Source organism: Loxodonta africana, chromosome 3 (genome assembly GCF_030014295.1).
Source record: "Loxodonta africana isolate mLoxAfr1 chromosome 3, mLoxAfr1.hap2, whole genome shotgun sequence".
NCBI lineage: Eukaryota > Metazoa > Chordata > Mammalia > Proboscidea > Elephantidae > Loxodonta > Loxodonta africana.
Window position 1 is genome coordinate 145,598,500 of NC_087344.1, and position 23,210 is coordinate 145,621,709.

Below are 23,210 nucleotides of genomic sequence, written 5' to 3' on the forward strand. Positions count from 1 at the left end.
TTTACTTTGTCTTCTTGATCTGCCCTTTGAAATCTTCTGTTCAGTTCTTTTACTTCATCAATTCTTCCTTTTGCTTTAGGTTCTTGATGTTCATGACCAAGTTTCAGAGTCTTCTCTGACATCCATCTTGGTCTTTTCTTTCTTTCCTGTCTTTTTTTTTTTTTAGCTCTGTCAAAAAAATCAGCTGAGATTAGGAAGCCAACATGGTGCCATGCCATCATTCTGCAGCAAAGATCTGAAAAACTAAGTAAAACAGATGCAGACATCAACTTCGGGACCCTAAGAATCAAATGAAAGGATAAGGAACTAGATCAAACACTGAATGGAAGAACAAACTAATGGAAAAAAGAGACAACAGGAGAGATATTGAGTGGAGGTCCCCTGCCAACTAACAAAGTACGGTGTAACCATCTTGCACCACAGCCAGCAACGACACTGGAAATTAAGGGAATTTGTAAAAACCAAACCAAACTGACAAGAAATATTAAAGGGAGCCCTTTGGTTAGACAACCAACAACATCAAACAACAACCAGAGTCTAGGACACAGGACAGCATCAGCCAGATACCAACCTAGGTAAAGAACTCTTGATAATAAAACAAAGCTAAAAGACTTAAAACAGGACAACAGAGAGATGCCAATCCATAAATGATAACAATGTCAAAACAATAAAAGGGTGAATAAATGCTGTTAGGTATTAAAAAAAAAAAAACCCATTGCCATCCAGTCAATTCTGACTCATAGCGACCCTACAGGACAGAGTAGAACTGCTCCATAGGGTTTTCAAGGAGAAGCTGGTGGATTTGAGCTGCTGACCTTCTGGGTAGCAGCCTGAGCTCTTAACCACTGTGCCACCTGGGTGGAGTAGGTATAGAACTTTCAAATGGAGAGGAAGGCAAGGTAATATCAAGTAATAGAAGACTGGTTTAAATTTAGGAAGGATAAATTCCAAGGTAACCACAAAGGAAGTTAACAAATCTCATCAGCATAAAAAAAGAATTGGTAAACACAAAATCTGTAATAACGAAAGAAAAGAAATTCTACAAACAAAAGGAATTCAGTACAACAAAGTAAGGGGAACAAAGAAAATGTCAGCACCACAAAAAAAAAAAAAAAAGCACAACCATATGAGAGTAATAAACTCATACCTATCAATAATCACACTGAGCATTAATGGCTTAAACACACCCGTAAAGAGACAGAGAATAACAGGATGGATAAAAAATCACAACCCATCAATATGCTGTCTACAGGAGACACAACTTAGACACAAAGATATAAACATATTAAATATCAAAGGATAGAAAAAATATATCAAGCAAACAGTAATCAAGAAAGGGCAGGAGTGGTAATACCAATCTCGGATAAAATAGACTTTAAGGCAAAATCAGCTATAAAAGACAAGGAAGGACATTATATAATAATCCATCAAAAAGACATAACCTTAATAAATATCTACACACCCAACGACAGGGCTCAAAAATACATAAAACAAATTCTAACAGCACTGAAAAGAGAGACAGTTCCATAATCATAGTAGGAGACTTTAACACGCCACTCTTGGTAAAGGACAGAACATCTAGAAAGAAACTCAAGAAAGATACAGAAGATCTAAAGGCCAGAATCAACCAACTTGACCTCATAGACATATACAGAACACTCCACCTAACAGCAGAAAAGTATACATTCTTTTCCAATGCACATGGAACATTCTCCAGAATAGAACACATTTTAAGCCACAAAGCCACCCTCAATGAAATCCAAAACATCGAAATAATACAAAGCATTGTCTTTGATCACAATGCTATAAAAAAGTAGAAATCAGTACAGGAAGAACAAGGAAAAAAAATCAGTTACATGGAAATTGAATAATGCATTGCTTAAAAAATATGGGTAATCCAGTAATTAAAGGGGAAATAAAAAAAAATTCCTAGAATTAACTGAGAATGAAAATACATCATACCAAAACCTTTGAGATACAGCAAAAGCAGTACTCAGAGGTCAATTTATAGCAATAGATGCACACATCAAACAAGAAAAAAAGAACAAAATCAAAATGTTAGCTTTACAACTCTAACAAATAGGGAACAGCAAAAGAAACCCACAGCCACCAGAAGAAAGAAGACAATAAAGATCAGAGCAGAAATAGAGAATAGAAAAACAACAGAAAGAATCAACAAAACCAACGGTTGGTTCTTTGAAAAAAATCAACAAAATGGAGAAACCACTGGACAAATTGACAAGAAAAAGAAGAAAGGAAGCAAAAAACCCAAACAAGAAATGAAATGGGGGACATTACAACAGACCCAACTGAAATAAAAAGGATCATGACAGAGTACTAAGAAAAACTGTACTCCAAACAAATTTGAAAACCTAGAGAAAATGGACAAATTTCAAGAAACATACTACCTACCTGAACTAGCAGAGACATAGAAAATCTGAACAGACGCATAACAAAAGAATAGATTGAAAAGGTTAAAAAAACAACAACAAAAAAATTCCTGGCACAAATGGCTTCAATGGAGAATTCTACCAACATTTAGAGAAGAGCTTACACCAGTACTACTCAAACTATTTCAGAACACAGAAAATTCGTTCTATGGAGCCAGCATAACCCTGATACCAAAGCCAGGCAAAGATGCCACAAAAAAGAAAACTATAGACCAACATCTCTTGTAAATATAGACACAAAAATTCTCAACAAAATTCTAGCCAATAGAATTCATCATCATAGCAAAAAAATAATATACCATGACAATGTGGGATTCATGTTGGGTATGCGACGATGCTTCAACATTAGAAAATCAATCAACATAATCTACCACATAAATAAAAAGGAAAGAATCACATGATTATCTCAATCAATGCAGAAAAGGGATTTAATAAAGTCCAACGCCCATTCCTGATAAAAAACTCCCAATAAAATATGAACAGAAGAGAAATTCATCAACGTAATAAAGGGCATCTATACAAAACCAGTAATGTTCTGCTGCTATTCATAAGGTTTTCACTGGCTAATTCTTTTCAGAAGTAGACTGCCGGGTCTACAGAAGGATATTTACCTGTGTTTTATTGACTATGCAAAGGTATTTGTCTGTGTGGATCATAACAAATTATAGATAACATTGTGAAGAATGGGAATTCCAGAACACTTAATTGTGCTCATGAGGAACCTGTACATAGATCAAGAGGCAGCTGTTTGGACAGAACAAGGGCATACTGAGTGGTTTAAAGTCAGGAAAGGTGTGCATCAGGATTGTATCCTTTCACCATACCTATTCAATCTGTATGCTCAGCAAATAATCCGAGAAGCTGGACTATATGAAGAAGAACAGGGCGTCAGGATTGGAGGAAGACTCAATAACAACCTGCATTATGCAGATGACACAACCATGCTTGCTGAAACTGAAGAGAACTTGAACCACTTACTCATGAAGACCAAAGACCACAGCCTTCAGTGCGGATTACACCTCAACATAAAGAAAACAAAAATCCTTGCAACTGGACCAATAAGCAACATCATGATAAACAGAGAAAAGACTGAAGTTGTCAAAGATTTCATTTTACTGGGATCCACAATCAACAGCCATGGAAGCAGCAGTCAAGAAATCAAAAGACACATAGCACTGGGCAAATCTGCTGCAAAAGATCTCTTTAAAGTGTTGAAAAGCAAAGACCTCACCTTGAAGACTAAGGTGTGCCTGACCCAAGCCATAGTATTTCCAATCGCCTCATATGCATGTGAAAGCTGGACAATGAATAAGGAAGACCGAAGAAGAATTGATGCCTTTGAATCGTGGTAAAAAGGAGACAAATACTGAATATACTATGGACTGCCAAAAGCACAGACAAATCTGTCTTGGAAGAAGTACAACCAGAATGCTTCTTGGAAGCAAGGATGGCAAGACTGCATCTTACATGCTTTGGACATGTTGTCAGGAAGGATCAGTCCCTGGAGAAGGACATCATGCTTGGCAAAGTACAAGGTCAGTGGAAAAGAGGAAAACTCTCAACGAGGTGGATTGACACAGTGGCTGCAACAATGGGCTCAAGCATAACAACGATTGTAAGGATAGAGCACGACCAGGCAGTGTTTCGTTCTGTTGTGCACAGGGTCTCAATGAGTTGGAACTGACTTGATGGCACCTAACAACAACATACAAAACCAACAGACAGCATCATTCTCGATGGAGAGATGCTGAAAGCATTCCCCTGAGAATGGGAACAAGACAAGGATGCCCTTTATCACTAGTCCCATATAACACGGTGCTAGAGGTCCTATCTAGAGCAAGCAGGCAAGAAAAAGTAATAAAGGCCATCCAAATTGGTAAGGAAAATGTAAAATTATTGCTATTCATGAATGATATTATACCTAGAGAATGCCTAAAGACTCCACAAGAAATCTACTGAAACTAATTGAAAGATTCAGCACGGTTGCAAGATATAAGATAAACACAGAAAAATCAATTGGATTCCTATACAGCAATTAAGAAAACTATGAAAAGGAAATTAGGAAAGCAATATCATTTATAATAGCCCCTAAAAAAAAAAAAAACTTAGGAATAAATCTAAACTGAGATACAAAAGACCTATACAGAAAAAACTACGAAGTACTACTGCAAGAAACCAAAGAGACCTACATAAATGGAAAAGCAAGCCATGCTCATGGATAGGTACACTCAATACTGTAAAAATGTCAATTCTACCCAAAGCAATCTCACAAATACAATGCAATCCCGACCTAAATACCAACAGTATTCTTTAATGAGAGAGAAAAACTAACCATTAACTTTATATTGAAAGGAAAGAGGCCCAAGATAAGTAAAGTATTATCAAAGAAGAAAAACAAAGTTGGAGGCCTTGCACTACCTAACCTCAGAACCTACTATACAGCTACAGTAGTCAAAACGGCCTGGTACTGGTACAATGACAGACACACTGACCAATGGAATAGAATTGAGAACTGAGATATAAATCCATTCACCTACAGTCACCTGATATTTGACAAAGGCCAAAGTCCATTAAATGGGGAAAAAACAGACTTTTTAACAAATGATGTTAGAAAAACTTAATGTCTATTTGTAAAAAAAAATGAAACAGGACCCATACCTCACACCATACACAAAAACTAATTCAAAATGGATCAAAGACCTAAATATAAAACCAAAAATTATACAGGTCGTGGAAGAAAAAATAGTGTTAACAATAAACCAAAGAAGACCAAACCCAGTGCCATTGAGTCGATTCTGACTCATAGCGACCCTAGAGCACAGAGTAGAACTGCCCCATAGTGTTTCCAAGGAGCGCCTGGTGGATTCAAATGGCTGACCTCTTGGTTAGCAGCTGTAGCACTTAACCACTATGCTATCAGTGTCAACAACAGGGGCCTTAATATATGGCATAAACCTTAACTAACGATGTACGTCTTAGCCTGGGTTCTCTAAAGAATCAAAACCACTGAAGCGTATAAATACATATATAGACAGAGATTTGTATCAAGGAAGTGGCTCACTCAGTTGTAGAGGCTGGAATGTCCCAAATCTGTAGGTCAGGATAGAGTCTTCTGCTGATTCACGTAGCCACAGGGGCTGGTGAACCCAAGATCTGCAGGTCAGAGAGCAGGGCTCTTGCTCAGAGGCTGCGAAGATTGACAAATCCCAAGATCAGCAGGCAGGACCACAGGTAAGCTGCTAGCTCAAGTCTCAAGAGCCGGAGGTCAGATGAACAAGAGCCAACTGCAGGATCCAGAACGAGCAAAAGCCCACGAGCCTTGCCAGAATGTCCACTTATATTCCATGCAGGCCACACGCCCAAGGAAACTCCCTTTCTACTGACTGGTTACTCACAGCAGATCCCATCATGGAGGTGATCACTTTATACCAAATTTTATCAGAGAAACGATCATATGCAACTGTCAAACCACTGAGAATCAAGGCCTAGCCAAGATGACACACAAACTTAACGATCATAATACACAAACACCAGAAGATAAGCTAGAAAACTGGGATCTTCTCAAAATTAAACACTTTATGCTCCTCAAGGAGCCATGATGGCACAGTGGTTAAGAGCTACAGCTGCTAACCAAACATTCGGCAGTTTGAATTCACCAGCCGCTCCTTGAAAACCCTATGGGACAGTTCTACTCTGTCCTATAGGGTTGTTATCAGTTGGAATCGACTTGACAGCAACGGGAGTCACCCAGAAAGTAAAAAGGCTGGAAAAAAAATTTTGGCTAAGGCATATTTGACAAAGGTCTAATCTCTCTAAAATCTATAGGGAAATCCAACACCTCTACAATAAAAAGACAAAAAATCCAATTAAAAAATGAGTTAATGATATGAACAGACACTTTACCAAAGAAGACATTCAGGTGGCTAACAGACACATGAGGAAAGGCTCACAATCATCAGCAGCTAGAGAAATGCAAATCAAAACTACGATGAGACACCATTTCACCCCAACAAGGCGCTATCCAAAAAACACAAAATAATAAATATTGGAGGGGTTCTGGAGAGATTAGAACTCTTATGCACTGCTGGTGGGAATGTAAAATGGCACAACCACTTTGGAAAATGATTCGGTGCTTCCTTAAGAAGCTAGAAATAGAAATACCATACAATCCAGCAATCCCACTCCTAGGAATATAAAAAAAAAAATAGGCATATGCACACCCATGGTCACTGCAAATGGTACATTTGGAAATTGATTTGGCACTTCCTTAAAAAGCTAGAAATAGAACTACCACATGATCCAGCAATCCCACTCCTTGGAATATATCCTAGAGAAATAAGAGCCTTTACAAGAACAGATATACACATACCCATGTTCACTGAAGCACTGTTTACAATAGCAGAAAGATGGAGGCAACCAAGGTGCCTATCAGTGGATGAATGGATAAATAAATGATGGTATATTCACACAATGGAATACTACACATTGATAAAGAACAGTGAGGAAACATGGAGGAACCTGGAAGGCATTATGCTGAGTGAAATTGGTCAGTTGCAAAAGGACAAATTTTGTATGAGACCACTGTTGTAAGAACTGGAGAAACAGTTTAAACTGAGACAAAAACATTCTTTTGTGGTTATGAGAGGGGGGAGGGAGAGAGGGTGGGAGAGGGGCACTCACTAATTAGATAGTAGATTAAGAACTACTTTAGGTGAAGGGAAAGACAGCACACAATACAGGGGTGGTCAGCACAACTGGACTAAACCAAAAGCAAAGAAGTTTCCTGAATAAACTGAATGCTTCGAAGGCCAACGTAGCAGGGGCAGGGGTCTAGGGACCATGGTTTCAGGGGACATCTAAGTCAACTGGCATAATAAAATCTATTAAGAAAACATTCTGCATCTCACTTTGAAGAGTGGCATCTGGGGTCTTAAACGTTAGCAAGCAGCCATCTAAGATGCATCAATTGGTCTCAACGCACCTGGATCAAAGGAGAATGAAGAACACCAAGGACACAAGGCGATTATGAGCCCAAGAGACAGAAAGGGCCACATGAACCAAAGACTACCTCATCCTGAGACCAGAAGAACTAGATGGTGCCTGGCTACAACCGATGACTGCCCTGACAGGGAACACAACAGAGAACCCCTGAGGGAGCAGGAGAGCAGTGGGATGCAGACCCCAAATTTTCATAAGACCAGACTTAATGGTCTGACTGAGACTAGAAGGATTCTGGTGGTCATGGCCCCCAGACCTTCTGTTGGTCCAGGACAGGAACCATTCCTGCATCCAACTCTTCAGACATGGATTGGACTGGACAATGGGTTGGAGAGGGATGCTGGTTAGGAGTGAGCTTCTTGGATCAGGTGGACACTTCAGACTATGTTGGCATCTCCTGCCTGCAGGGGAGATGAGAGGGTGGAGGAGGTTAGTAGCTGGCAAAATGGACACGAAAAGAGAGAGTGAAGGGAGAGAGCGGGCTGTCTCATTAGGGGGAGAGCAATTGGGAGTGTGTAGCAAGGTGTATATGGGTTTTTGTGTGAGAGACTGACTTGATTTGTAAACTTTCACTTAAAGCACAATAAAAATTATTAAAAAAAATTATTTGATGGTTATGAGGGTGGAGAGAGAGGGGGAGTGGAATTCACTAACTAGATAACTAAGACGCATCAATAGGCCCCATCTCACTTGGAGCAAAGGAGAATGAAGAAAACCAAAGACACAAGAAAAATATTCGCCCAAGAGACTAAAGGACCACATGAACCAGAGACTTCACCAGCATGAGACCAGAAGAACTAGATGGTGCCCGGCTACTATCAATGACTGCCCTGACAGGGAGCACAACAGATAGTCCCAGACAGAGTAGAAGAAAAGTGTGGAGCAGAACTCAAATTCACGTAAAAAGACCAGACTTAACAGTCTGACAGAGACTGGACGAATCCCTGAAATTATGGCCCCTGGGCACATGGTTAACCTAGAACTGAAACCATTCCTGAAGCCCACTCTTCAGATAAAAGTTAGACAGGATAATAAAACAAAAAAATAATACACATGAGAAATGTGTTTCTTAGTTCAGTCAGATACATGAGACCAAATGGGTGACTCCTGTTTGGAGGCAGGATAAGAAGACAGGAAGGGACAAGAACTGAATCGAATGGACACAGGGAACCTGGGCTGGAAAGGGGGAATGTGCTGCCACATTGTGGGGATTGCAATAATGTCATGAAAGAATATGTGTATAAATTTTTGTATGAGAAATTAACTTGAGCTGTTAACTTTCACCTAAAGCACAATTAGAAAAAAAAAAAAAACTCATGAATAGGTTTACACACAGAAAGAAACAATTTTTGATGGTTACAAAGGAGGAGACAGGTAGGAAGGGAAAAACACTAGCCAACAGATAAGTGATAACTTTGGTGAAGGGTAAGGCAGTACACAATACTGGGGAAGTCCGCACAACTTGAACAAGGCAAAATCATAGAAGCTTCATAGACACATCCAGACTCCAAGAGGAACCAAGTTACTGGGCTGGGGATCATGGTCTCGGGGGACATCTAGCTCAATTGGTGTTAACATACTTTATTAAAAAAATGTTCTACATCCTACTTTGCTAAGTAGAGTCTGGGGTGTTAAGAGCTTGTGAGCTACTGGTCTCACCCTGTCTGGAGCAAAGGAGAATGAAGAAAACCAAAGATACAGGGAAAGATTAGTCCAAAGGGCTAATGGATCACAACTACTACAGCCTCCACCAGATGGAGTCCAGAACAACTAGACGGTGACTGGCTACCACCACTGACTGCTTTGACAGGGAGCACAAAAGAGGGTCCCAAACAGAGCAGGAGAAAAATGTAGAACAAAATTCAAACTCACAAAAAAAGACCAGACTTACTGGTCTGACAGAAACTGTAGAGACTCTAAGAGTATGACCCCCAGACACCCTTTTAACTCAGTGCTGAAGTCACTCCTGAGGTTCACCCTTCAGCCAAAGATTAGACAGGCCTATAAAACAAACAATAACACACATAGTTCAACCATGTATGTGAGACTAAATGGGCACACCAGTCTAAAAGCAAAGACGAGAAGGCAGGAAAGGGGACGAATGGAAATGGGAAACCTGAGTTTGAGAAGGAGAGAATGTTGACACATTGCAGGGTTGGCAACCAATGTCACAAAACAATTTGTGTATTAAGTGTTTCATGAGAAACTAAAGCACAATTAAAAAGAAAAAAGAAGAAAAACTGAAGTATTCACAAAAAAAATTCACAAGTATGTGGAAATTAAACAACACAGTCTTAAACAACCAATCGGTCAAGAAAGAAATCAAAAGGGGCATTAGAAAATACTTATAAACAAATGAAAACATAAACACAACAAACTAAACCTTATGGGGTGCATCAAAGACAGTGCTCAGAGGGAAATTACAGCAGTAAATGCCTACATTAAAAAAGAAGAAAGAGTACACATCAATAACCTAACTTTACACCTTAAGGAACTAGAAAAACAAGAATAAACTAAACGCAAAGCTACCAGAAGGAAGGAAACAATAAAAATTAGAGTGGACATAAATGAGATAGATAATAGAAAATAACAGAGCAAGTCAACAGAACCAAATGTTAGTTCTTTGAAAAGAGAAACAAAAGTGACAAGCCTTTATACCAGACTGACCAAAAAAAAGACACAAATAACTAAAATAAAAAATGAAAACGGGGGATTTTAGTGAAATAAAATGGATTACACGCAGTCCCGGGATTATGAGCTAGTTCTGTTCCTAAAACTGTCTTCAGGTCAAATTTTTACATAAATTGGAACAGTAAGGCATGGTTAGCATCTAACATCAGCTAGTGAAATGTTTGTCTTAGTATACGGTGTACATTTCTATGCATAGAAAACATTACAGAAACGCTTCCAGATACACTAAAACATCTTTAACATAATAGTAGAGTAATAAAAATCATAATGTTTTGATGCTTGTTGCAAAATAAAAGCCGCTACCACTTGCAAGTACACGGTATTCAGGCCCCCCCAGGCTCCTACAATGAGCGGCGCTTCTCCCACGTGCGCAGATGCTGCAGCAGGTCCTTGGGTGGCTCCTGTGACATGGTGCGCCAACTACAGCCGGCAGGAGCAAGCAGAGAGCATGTGTGCATCCACCTCCCTCAGATCTTGGAAAAGGCGGGCCCCACCATCTATGTGCTCTAAGCACTGCTGCTTCTTTCAGCATGGCAGCCCTGGCCAATTAGTATGCTGCGAAATGAGCGGGCTGCCTACAAGGGGCTGCCCATCCAATAATAAAGGAGCCTTGCTGCTCTGAGCTTGTCAACCAGTGGGGCTGCAGAGAGGAGAGGGCTAGAGTGTCTGGAATGGGCCAGTCCCTCACCCCTTTTTGGCTTTCTCTGAGTTAGTTTTTTTTTCTGATAGGCTTTATGGGGGTTGGTTCATGACTATGAGTTGTAAGTAATTCAGTTGTTGGTAACCTAGGGATTGGTTATATAAGAAAATACTATGAACAACTGTATGCCAACAAGTTAGGTAATATAAATAATATGGAAAAATTCCTCAAAACACACAAATTACCTAACCTGACTCAACAAACAGAAAATCTCATCTTTAAAGCTTAAGCCAAAAATGTCCCCTGAAACCTTCTTAAAAGCAAACAATAGTTTAGCTTAACTAGTAAAGAATGTCTGCCTTGAGCACTGTGTTCTTCTAATATGTATCTATTTGGGATCAAATTGACAACTGCAACTTGAAAGATTAAATGGGAAATTTAAGGGGCATCGAGTTTATATTAATGGGGGAGGAACAACTTGGAGAAGGACAAAAACGCTTGTACAACTTAAAGGATGTAATTAATGTCACTGAATTGTACATGTAGAAGTTGTTGAATTGGTGTACATTCTGTTGTGCATATTCTCAATAACAATAAAAAATAGAAACAAAATCTCAACAGAACAAGATTAAATCAGTAATTAAAAAAAAAAAAAAAACGCCTAACAAAGAGAAATCCAAAACCAAATGGCCAGATGGCTTTAAGACAGGCAGCCTCAAAGCTCAACACTTCAAGGAGACAAAGGCAGCCTCAGAGCTCGGCACTTCTAAGAGACACCTGCTCTGGCTTACCCTCCTACACTGAGCAAAACAGGCTACACGTTCTTCTGAAACTGTTCTTGACGAGGTAGCTATAGAATGGGCCCAAAACTGTCCTTGGCAAGATAACCACAGAACAGCCTTAGTGGTGGCCCCAACTGGTCTTAGCAGGCTTTCTATGCTATCTCAACACTTCAAGTGACCTATCAGCTCATTAAGTGCAAAATACACAAAAGCACCCCGCTGGAAAATTGAACCCTTGTCTAGAGAAAATACATAATCACCCCCAAGCCCTGAGCACCTGCATGAAGGTCAACCCTGAATATTCATGATGAATTTAAATTTCGTTCTCTGCTCTCTGTAAAAGCCCCCCTCCCCAAGCTGCCTGCGCAGTCTTAGAGTCAGCAGCCCCGATTGCTCCTTTCCTTGTACAATGAAATAAAGGTGTCTTTCTGATCTCCCACCTTGGACTCTTGTTTACTTGCTGTGACAAGCCACGCCAAGCAACACCTGGGATTTTCACCTGGCAACAACTTCACTGGTGAACTTACCAAACATTTAAAAAAGAATTAACACCAATCTTTCTCAAACTTTTCCAAAAATAGAAGAGGAAACACTTCCTAAATGAACAATTTCTTTTATAAGGATCAGCACAAAGCTGGTTCCTATGAACCAGAGGTTAAAAGACGTCCCAAATGTCTAACTTTGCCAAGCTGTTGTACCACTTCATCATCTCTAACATCACCTACTCCCTCTTGCCTCAGTACTCTCCCTAATTCGCTGTAATGTCTCACAGAACTCACAAACCGTATAAAGGAAATGGCTTCTGTGGTTGTGGAAGCTGGCAAGTCCCAAATTCATGGGTCAGGCATAGGCTTCTCCCTGGCCCTCAGTCTCTGCCCAAAGCCACTCAGCTTTCCTGCTCCGTGGGCCAAGAAGCCCACTGCACCATCTCCTATGGGTCTCTGCTGTTGGTCTCCGCTGTGTGTCTCTCCTTTTTTGGTGGTGGTAGGCTCTCTCTCTCTGGTCTGGACTTGGCTCTCTTTTAAGGCAAAACTGACCAAATCCCCTTGGTAGGCCATGATTACCCTATCACACAATCACCTGGGTGGGAGTTACAAGACCATGGCTAGAAAGGCCACACACAAAAGTAATTAATTGCACCGCGCTTCCTAACTCATTTTATGAGGCCAACATCACTCTGATACCAAATTTAGTAAAGACATCACAGTGAAAGAAAATTACAGACCAATACCCCCTATGAATATAGATGCAAAAATTTCTCAATAAAATACTAATAAACTGATTGTGACAGCATTTTAAAAGGATTATACACACATGACTAAGTGGGATTCATCCATGAAAGCAAGGGTTGGGTTCAACATTAGAAAATCAATCAACATAATATACCACATTAATAGAATGAAGGGGGAGAGGGACAAAACAAACGATCATTTCAATGCAGAAAAGACAAAATTTAACACACTTTCATTAAAAAACACTCAGCAAACTAGGAATAGAAGGAAACGTCCTCAGCACGATACAGGGCATTTATGAAAAACCCATAGCTAACATCATACTCAATGGAGAAAGAATAAAAACTTTTCCTCTAAGACCAGTAACAACAAGGATGCCTGCTTTCACCATTGCTATCCAACATTTTATTAGATATTCTAGTCAAGAGTTTTTAAGCAAGAAAAAGAAAAGACATCCCAATTGGGAAGGAAGAAGTAAAACTATCTCTATTCACAATGACATGATCCTGTATGTACAGTAAATTCCCAAGAATCTACAAGAAAGCTACCAGAACTAATAAACTAGTTCACCAAAGTTGCAGAGTATAAGATCAACAGACAAAAATCAGTTGTAGTTCTTACGTAAACCAGCAATGAACAATATGAAAAGGAAATTAAAAACAGTTCTATTTACAACAGCTTCTAAAACAATAGGAATAAATTTAACCAAGGAGGTGAAAGACTTGTACAATGATAAAATGTTCCTGAAAGAAATTAATAATACATAAATAAATGGAAAGATGTCCTGTGTTCACGGATTAGAAGATTTAGTATTATTAAGATATCAGTACTACTCAGAGTAATCTACAGATTCAAGGAAAATTCCTATCAAAATTCCAACAGTCTTTTTTTTTTTTGCAGAAATAGAAAAGTTGATCTTCAAATTCATATGGAATTACAAGGAGCCCTGAATAGCCAAAACACTCTTAAAAAGAACAAAGTAGGAGGAGATCACTTCCTGATCGCAAAACTTACTACAAAATTACAGTAAATAGAACAGTGTGGTACTAGAATAAGAATAGATATAAAGACCAATGGAATAGAAGTAGAGTCTAGAAATAAATTCATATATTTTTGGCTAACTGATTTTCAACAAAGGTGCCAAGACCATTCAACATCTCTTCAACCAATGGTGCTGGGACAACTGGATTTCCACACGCAAAAGAATAAACTCAAAATTAACTCAAAATGGATCAATGACCTAAATATAAGAGCTAACACCATAAAACTCTTAGGAAAAAACAGAGAAGTAAATTGTCATGATCTTGGATTTGACAATGGATTCTGAGACACAATACCAAAAGCATCAGCAACAAAAGAAAAATACAGATTAACTGAACTCCAACAAAGTTAATATTTAAAAATAAATTAAAACCTTTTTACATCAAAGGACATTATCAAGAAAGTGAAAACACAATGTACAGAATGGAAGAAAATATTTGTAAAGTATATATCTGATGAGTTTAATACGTATAATATATAAAGAACTCCTACAATTCAAAACAAAAAGACAAATAACTGAAAAAAACGAGGAAAAGGCTTGAATAGATATTTCATCGAAGAAGATATACAAATGGCCAATAAGCACATGAAAAAAAGCCCAATGTCATTCATCACTAGGGAAATGCAAGTCAAAATCACAATGAGATACCACTTCACATCCATTAATAGGATGGCTATTAAAAAAAAGAAAAGAAGTATTGACAAGGATGTGGAGAAATTGGAAACCTTGAATATTGCTGGTAGATAGGTAAAATGGTACAACTACTGTGAAAAACAGTTTGGTGGTTCCTCATATGTCCCTGTAATTCCACTCCTAAAAGCTTTAAAAGCAGAAACTCACACAGATACTTGTACTCCAATGTTCACAGCGGCATTATTTACAATAGCCAAAAAGTGGAGATACTGAAGTGTCCATCAACAGATGAATGGATTAAAAAAAGGACATACAACGGAATGTTACTCAACAATAAGTGGGAATAAAGTTCTGATATATGCTGCAACATAGACAAACCTTGAAAACATTATGCTAAATGAATAAATCAGACATAAAAGGAAAATACTGTAAGATTCCACTTTATGATATATCTGTTGTTGCTGTGAGCTGTTGAGTTGATTCTGACTCACAGTGACCCTACAGAACAGAGAAGAGCTGCCCCACAGGGTTTCCTAGGCCAAAATCTTTTACAGGAACAGATCACCCTTTTCTCCCATGGAGCAGCTGGTAGGTTCAAACGGCTGACCTTTTAGTTAACAGCTGAGCACTTAATCACTGAGCCACCAGGACTCCCATTATGATATATCTAGAATAAGCAAATTAATAGAGACAGAAAGTAGATTAGAAGTTACCAGGGGCTGGCGGGAAGATGGAATGTGGAATTACGATTCAATGTGTATAGAGCTTCTGTTTGGGGTGATAAAAAAGTTTTGGAAATAAAAATGGTGATGGTCGACGAACGCTGTAAATATAATTAATATCACTGAATTCTGCACTTAAAAAGGTTAAAAAGGCAAATTTTGCTGTATGTATTTTACCACACAAAAAAAAAAATTTAGAAAAAGGAAGCTCAGATTAAAAGCAATGACACATGGTTTATGTGGACAGAAAAGAAAAGGAGGAGACATCTTACGAAGTAGAATCCAAAGAATTTAGCAGCTCTGCCTGAGAGGCTGAGACATTGTAAAAAAAGAAAAATTAAAACTTAAAAGAGGTTGGGTCTAGAAGTATGTATTTGAGTCATCTGCATAAAAACTATAACTGAAGTCACTATAGTGGGTGCTCAATAAGAGAGACAAATGATGGATCTTGGTTTCTCACCCTCTCAAGGCTAAGGCTTCGTTTAGGCTTTGGGAGTGAAGCAACAATTCTGAAGGTCACCAGTTCCTCTGAGAGGGCAAATTACAGGGATAGGAAAGTGGCCAGATGCTAGGTAAAAATAAGGCAGTGATTCTTAATTGGGGGCAATCTTGTACCCTCCAGGGAATATTTGGCAACGTCTGGAAATAATTTTGGTTGTCACATAGGGGTAGGACATGCTATCGTCTAGGGAGCAGAGGTTAGAGTTCCTGTTAAATATTCTATAACGCACTGGATAGCCTCCAACAAACTTATTTAGCTCAAAGTGCCAGTAATGCCACGGTTGAGAAACCCTGGTGGTAAGGTGTAAATAGGTAATGGGGAAATAAGACAGAAATAGAAGTTAAAGAGATAGCAGTAAGAGTTCCACGATAACTCTGTTGAATAAAAAGAAAATTAGGAATAGACACGGATGGATTAGTCTTGGCAAGAAGAGACATCTTTTCCTGAGGCAGAAGTAAACAATAGAAGAATGACAAAAGTTAGGGGTTCGGAGTACAAAGAGGAGAAGCTGAGTTTGCTGAAGTATTTAGTTTTAACCCCAGCTCTTATTTGGGCAAGATGCTTGAACAATATGGGCCACAGTTTATCCCTGTCTTAGTTATCTAGTGCTACTATAACAGAAATATTTTAAGTGGATGGCTTTAACAAACAGAAGTTTATTCTCTCACAGTTTAGGAGGCTAGAAGTTCAGCTCCAGGGGAAGGCTTTCTCTCTCTGTCAGCTCTGGGGAAGGCCCTTGTTATTAATCTTCCCCTGATCTAGGAGGTTCTCAGTGCAGGGACTCTGGGGCTGAAGGACAAGCTCCCCTCCTGGTTCTTCATTCTTGGTGGTAGGAAGTTCCCCTCTCTGCTTGCTTCTCTCTTTTATATCTCAAAAGAGATCAACTCAAGATACAATCTAATCTTGTAGATTGAGTCCTAGCTCATTAACATAGCTGCCTTTAATCCTCCTCATTAACATCATAGAGGTAGGATTTACAACATATAGGAAAATCATATCAGATGACAAAATGGTAGACAATCACACAATACTGGGAATCATGGCCTAGCTAAGCTGACACACATTTTGGGGGGGACACAACTCAATCGATAACAATTCATAAAGACTAGTTCTGAAAGCTCTCTTCTATAATCAAATTCCAGTAGCCTCTCTTTTCAATAAGTGGTAACACTGCTGATAGTGAGAAGGCAAGGATAGGAAATGATGTCAAGAGTGGAAACAGTTAGCTTGACCATTTGCTATGAAGAGAACAAGCTATATACAATCTCATTCCTTCTTAAACTTTCAACATTTCCATATCTACTATGTGCTAGGCATTGGGAATAAAAAGATTAGACTTTAGTGCTTGGGGTCTTAAAGCTTCAAGCGGCCATTCAAGGTATAACAATTGGCCTCTATTCACCTGGAGCAACAGAGGAAGAAGGAGAGTCAGGAATAGGAAGAGTAAATGGAATGCATGGCTAATATTCTCCATGAACAAATAACTGCCTCCTTGGCATGAGACCAGTAGAACTGGATAGTGCCCCGCTACCACTGCTGAACGTTTTGATCAAAGAGTTTATAGAAGAATTCTTATCAAAAGGTAGAAAACGCAGAACAGAATTTCAAATTCTCAGACTCTAGACTTTCTGGACCCATGGAGGCTGGATGAACCCCCAAAACTATTGCCCTGAAATAATCTTTAAACCTTACACCAAAAATATCCCCTGAAGTCTTCTTAAAGCCAAACAATAGATTAGCTTAACAATGTCTTCCTTGAGCGTTGTGCTCTTTTAAAGAACTATGTATATGGGGTCAAACGGACAACTTGAAAGATTAGATAAGAAGCTTGGGGGCAGTGAGTTTATGTTAATGAGGGAGGAATAATTTGGAAAAGGGGGGTGAGAATGGTTGCACAACTTGAAAAGTGTACTCAATGTCACTGAATTGTACAAGTAGAAGTTGTTGAATTGGTGTATATTCTGCTGTATGTATTTTCAACAATAAACTTCAGTGGTATGACATATACTTGATGTTTTGCTGCTTATTTTTGCTGTAATCCCTTTGCCCTTTTGGAAATCTCACTATTTTCAAACACTGTTCTGGGTCAATCAAAATTATAGTTTTATTAAATTAGAAATGGTGTACATAAAGATTACATAGTAAACTAAGGGTTTAATTTAGGAAATTCTGCAGTACTATTTTTTCCATCCTAAAGAGGGATAGATGACACTTCTGTTGTTCAAATTAGCCAGTCAATCAATCAAGCAATCATGTTGGTTATCAGAAAAGGTACTTTTTAAATGGTTCTTATCATACTTATTAATAACAAAATATCCAAATTAAACAGTTCACCTTTAATGATAACAATTATTGTTATTAAATAAGTATGATGTTTTATCATACTTATTAATGACTAAATATCCAAATTAAACAGTTCATCTTTAATGATAATTATTAATACAGTAGTAAGAACATCAAGCATACTATGAATACACAAAAGCCAAAAGAATATACCCCTTGTGATGGAATGTTAGATTTCCTAAGTGTGCCCAAATAATAATTTCAATACACTAAGGGTAAGATTTGTCCTCTGAAGCATTTGTTAAAAAAGAAAACAGAAAAAAGAGGGGTATATGTAAATATCCCCTTCATAATCACTTTTTGAGAACTAGAATTAAATGCCTAGAACAATACCTGATGTATCTAATATATCCCAAACATCTAGAATATTTGTTGAAAGAATGACAATCAGTTCTAGTTTGAGATGAAGTATACATAAGATTCCATTAGAAAATCCTAATGAATTCTAAAAAGTAGTTTTATGTCAATGCTTTCAAATTAGGATGACTGGCAAATACCAGCATTATAGAATTTGCAATTACATACAAGCATGGAGTGGGGGAAGGGTGTTACTCACAGGTAATTTTTTTTTTTTAATTTAAATTGGCAAAAATTAGGCTTAGAGATTCAAAATCTCATTCAAGTTAGGGCTAAAATAGCTCACTACTTCATTATATGAATGAGTCTTCACAACATCTTCCTAACTTCTCTAACACAGAACAGTTTGGCCTACCAAGCCATTTTATATACATGACAACATGATTTAATAATATGGCATTTTATATGCTTCAAAAGAAGCCAACGCTGAAATTTAGATGATATTTTGAAGATACTTAATTTGGATGGAAAGGGAGAAGAGTTTATAAATGAACCACACACAATTTAAAATCTCTTCAAGATTTGTGGGGAAAAAAAATAACATTACTCTTACCTTCTGCACAGGAACTTGACATTCAGGTACTACCACAATTGTGTCAAAATCACCAGGCTGATGCTTCATGGTTAGGTCATTCAAGCCATGCTCAGACTCACCTGGATGCAAACATTTTTAGAACACTACAATCAAGATATTTCATCATGCTTGTCTGGAATTTGATTTCTTTTCCTTCTAAGTCAGAAACTGTGAAAACAAAGTGCCAAATTCCTTGATGATTCTTAACTTTGGAGTAATCTTAGTTGGGAAACTGTTTTACAGTAAAATAAGCATTTTTCACTAGAAATGCTTTATTATTTTCGTGTGTGTGAAGCATAGCAAACACTGTGGCACACAGACAAGAATCCATTTTACCTGTCTCCATGGTATAGCCACCCTCCAGTACATAGACTGACCTCAGCGCTAGGAATGGATCTTGGTTAGTCCAAACCAATCATGGTAATCTTATCCCTCTAACAGTAACTCATCTAGGAAAGTGAAGGTCTAAGCCAATACAGGACTTCCAGAGAAAGATGCTGCCTGGTAGCCAATTTGAGAATAAAACACAGAGAATGGAAGAACTAAGACACTAACTAGACACCGATTAATAGCTAGATTAATAGCAGGCAAGAGAAGAGGAATGGCAAGTGCAAAAGGTTTGTCTGTCTGACCATAGTGAAGAGAAAAGTTACACAAGCCAATTGGTTCTTGAGCTTTTGTCCAAACATTTCATTTCTTATTATGGGTGAAGACAACTAAAGAAATAGTTTCAGCCCTAATCAAACCATACCGAAATGACTGACCTACCTTTGGACTACTATTTACTGTATTTTTATGCAAATAATGTACACCTTCCACATTTGCCAACTGAGCTCCCCAACCCCGAGAGGTACTTTCATAAGTGCAACAATGCAATTTTCTTTTACATGCTGCTGTAAAAAATTAGTCTAGTACACTTACAAAAATACCTCTTGTGGGGAAGGACTGGTTGGCAAACAAACGTAGAATGCGTACATTATTTGTGTAAAAATACGGTAAGTATGCCTGCAAAACTCTTTATTTTTTAAGCTAATTTGAGCTGAGTTTCCTGTCATTTGCAATCAAGAACATCCTGAGGCATGACTTAATGGCGTCATTTCTGTTTCAATAACACACAGTCCTTGTCTAGAAGTTCTAACTAGTGGCAAAAGAACAGAGACGACAAATCAAGTATTTACTGAGTTTCTATCTTTGTTAATTAACTTCTCCAGCTCACAGAGTCCTGGCCACTTATATACTGTAGGAACTTACAAATAAGCTTCGAGCACTTATCTGTAAGTCTCTTTAATACAAGGATACACTATTACTCAATTATCCTGATATATCCATTGACCAATTCTCTGCTAAATCACACTAGTTGAAGTTGACGGTAAAAGACAGAAAGAAACATCAAGGGGATAGTGGTTAGAGTAGGAACACTGTCAAAGCGTACATGAATGAAAGAACAAATTTTTAATTTGTATTGTCCCTACACAGCCCAATGTACCTGTGTTTCTTCTGTTCAACAGGAAACTGAAAAATGGGGAGACCATCTAAGATACAACTATTGGTCTCTACTCGTCCAGAGCAAAAGACAAAGAAAGAAACCAAAGACTCAAAGAAGAAACTAGTGTACAGGACTAATAGTCTACACAAACAACAGCCTCACCTACCGTGAGACTAGAAGAACTAGATGGTGCCCGCTACCGCTACAAACTGTTCTGGCCAGGGGCACAACAGATGGTAAAATAGGAGAAGAATGCAGAAAACTCAAATTCCTAAAAAAGGGCCACACTTACTGGACCAGTAGAGACTAGAAGAACCCCCAAGACTGCTGCCCAGGGATACCCTTTAAATATGGAACTCAAATCACTCCTGAAGGTCACTTTTCACCCAAATGACAAACTGATTCATAAAATGAATAATACCACTTGTGAGTTCTTCGCTTCTGAAAATAATCCCCTAAATGAAACCAAATGATAAACATTTACCCTAGGACAAAGATGAGAAGTAAGGAGGGGGCAGGGAAACTAGATTAATGAAAACAGAACAAGCAGAATGAAAATGATACACATTGTGAAAAATGTAACCAGTGTCACCGAAAAATATGTGTAGAAATTGTTAAATGAGAACCTAATTCACTGTATAAATTTTTACCAAAAACACAAGAAAATATTTTTTTAAAAAGAGATAAAACTCGGGAGAAAACCTATAAATATAGAACTATATCCCTTATCTACTTGGGGCTGGATATATTAGGAAGTGAAAAAATATATGGCAAGTGAAGTAAATTCTAAAATTGGTAATTTAAAGTAAATTCTCTATATTGGTAAGTGGTATTGGTGCCATTACCAAGAATTAAAAGGGAAAGATTAAAATTTGGGAATTAAAAAAAGTTAAATTCAATTTTGACATACTGTGTTTGAAATACCTATGTGATACTCAGGTAAAGACATCCAGGAGATTTATAAACATGCCTTGGGCATGGATAGGTGTGAGTTAAAAAAATGGGAATAGAAGTCATAGACACCAAGGAGATAACCTAGGAAAAATATATAGAGTATTACTTTCCAACTTTCCAATGTAATCACATGTAGAAAATAGTTAATGTATGGCATACCTGGAAGAGTGGGGAATCTCCTCCAAGTCTATTGTTAGAAGAGCTGAGGGTATGTTAACTCCTAAGTTTGTGCTCTGTAACATAGCTGGGAAGCTCTGGAGCAGGGTAAAAAGAGGCTTAAGAATACAACCCAAAGCAGTATCAACATTTAAACGTAAGCAGATGGAAGAGAATGGTAAAGGAACATTCGGACAGATGGGATGGTCAGGGGAAGAATGTCACAGAAGTCTAGGAAGTGTGACCAACTCTGAAAAACATTTTTCTATGAATAACCATCTGGTGCCTCAAAACACTATAAAAACAAAGCTTATCTCTCCTCCAACACTGGTTCTTTATCTGTGTTCCAGACCTGTTAACCATGATCTGTAACCTCTGAGCCACCAAAGTGTATGTATACTCACCCTTATTAAAATCTAACATACACTCATCATTTGTAGACATGCTAATTCTACCTTCGTAATTTCTTTCAATTTTTTTCTTTTCTTTCTTTCCATCACCTTACTTCATTATTTTTTTTCTAGTACTCTAACGACCTAATTGGTCTCCTCCACCTCTGATCTCTATGCCCCATTCGCCCAACCGACCTTACATAATATTGGCAGATTTCTTTGAAGTACATGTCTTTTTCAAAAAACCTTCATTGGTTCCCACTGACTATACCATTAAGTCGCACTGACTATACCATTAAGCCCCACTGACTATACCATTAAGATCTCAAGGTTCTTTATGATCTGAACCTGATCAACTTTTTCAAAGTTACTTCCCCACACTCTTGTTTATCCAACCAAAACTTTAATCACTTTAATTGCATTGAACTGCTATCTATTAGTTAACCTTCCACCTGGAATGCCTTTCCACCCTAGATATAAATAACTCTATTTTTTCTCCAATATCCGGCTCAAATGATATTTTTCCTATAAAATGTGCATCTGGCAAAGAGATCAAATAATTCTGCCTTTTTCACCCCTTAGTTTTCACATTTCTTTGGTGGTGGTTGTTAGGTGCCATCGAGTGAAGTTCAACTCACAGAGTCCTCACGTGACAGAGCAGAACTTCCGCACAGGGGTTTCCAGACTGTAATCTTTACAGGAGATCACCAGGTCTTTCTCCCACGTAGCCGCTGGATGGGTTCCAATCACTAACCTTTCAGTTAGCAGCTGAGTGCTTAACCACTACGTCATCAGGGTTTCTTTGCTCCTTTTAGGACATATTATTTTTACTTTATATGCCAGTTGCTCATTTCTCCTACTAGATGGAAAGCTCCCTGATTTACCTTTTTATTTGCCATTTGAACTCAAATTGATATAATGGCATAAGTATTTATTTTTAAAAAACCCAAAAACTTAATACAAATCCAGTGGAGATTTTAATGCAAGGAAAGGGTAAGTAATAAGGTTGGTAATTCTCCGTGTGAATAAACTTCAACTTATCATAAGGAAAAAATTAGCCATCTTCTAGCTGATGTGGAGATAATGATGGGTATTTTGGGAAAAAAAAAAACTCATTAACACTTCAAAATTCTCAGTTTCATAAATCTTTTATGTACTCTAACATTTTGTCAAAGTATTTTTATAACAAGAAAACTTTACTAAACTTTTCCACATAAAAGCTTATTACTTTCTATAAAAATGTTCTAAACTTAGCA

The 23,210-nt window shown here is 38.0% G+C and overlaps 1 protein-coding gene across 1 annotated transcript in view; it reads right to left on the reverse strand.

Moving 5' to 3' along the window:
- Positions 1 to 23,210, reverse strand: part of BRDT (bromodomain testis associated) — a 106,415-nt gene that overhangs the window by 35,096 nt on the left and 48,109 nt on the right. Inside the window, 1 exon segment of the mRNA XM_010598124.3 lies at positions 18,946 to 19,046. Coding sequence (XP_010596426.1) covers positions 18,946 to 19,046 — 101 coding nt within the window.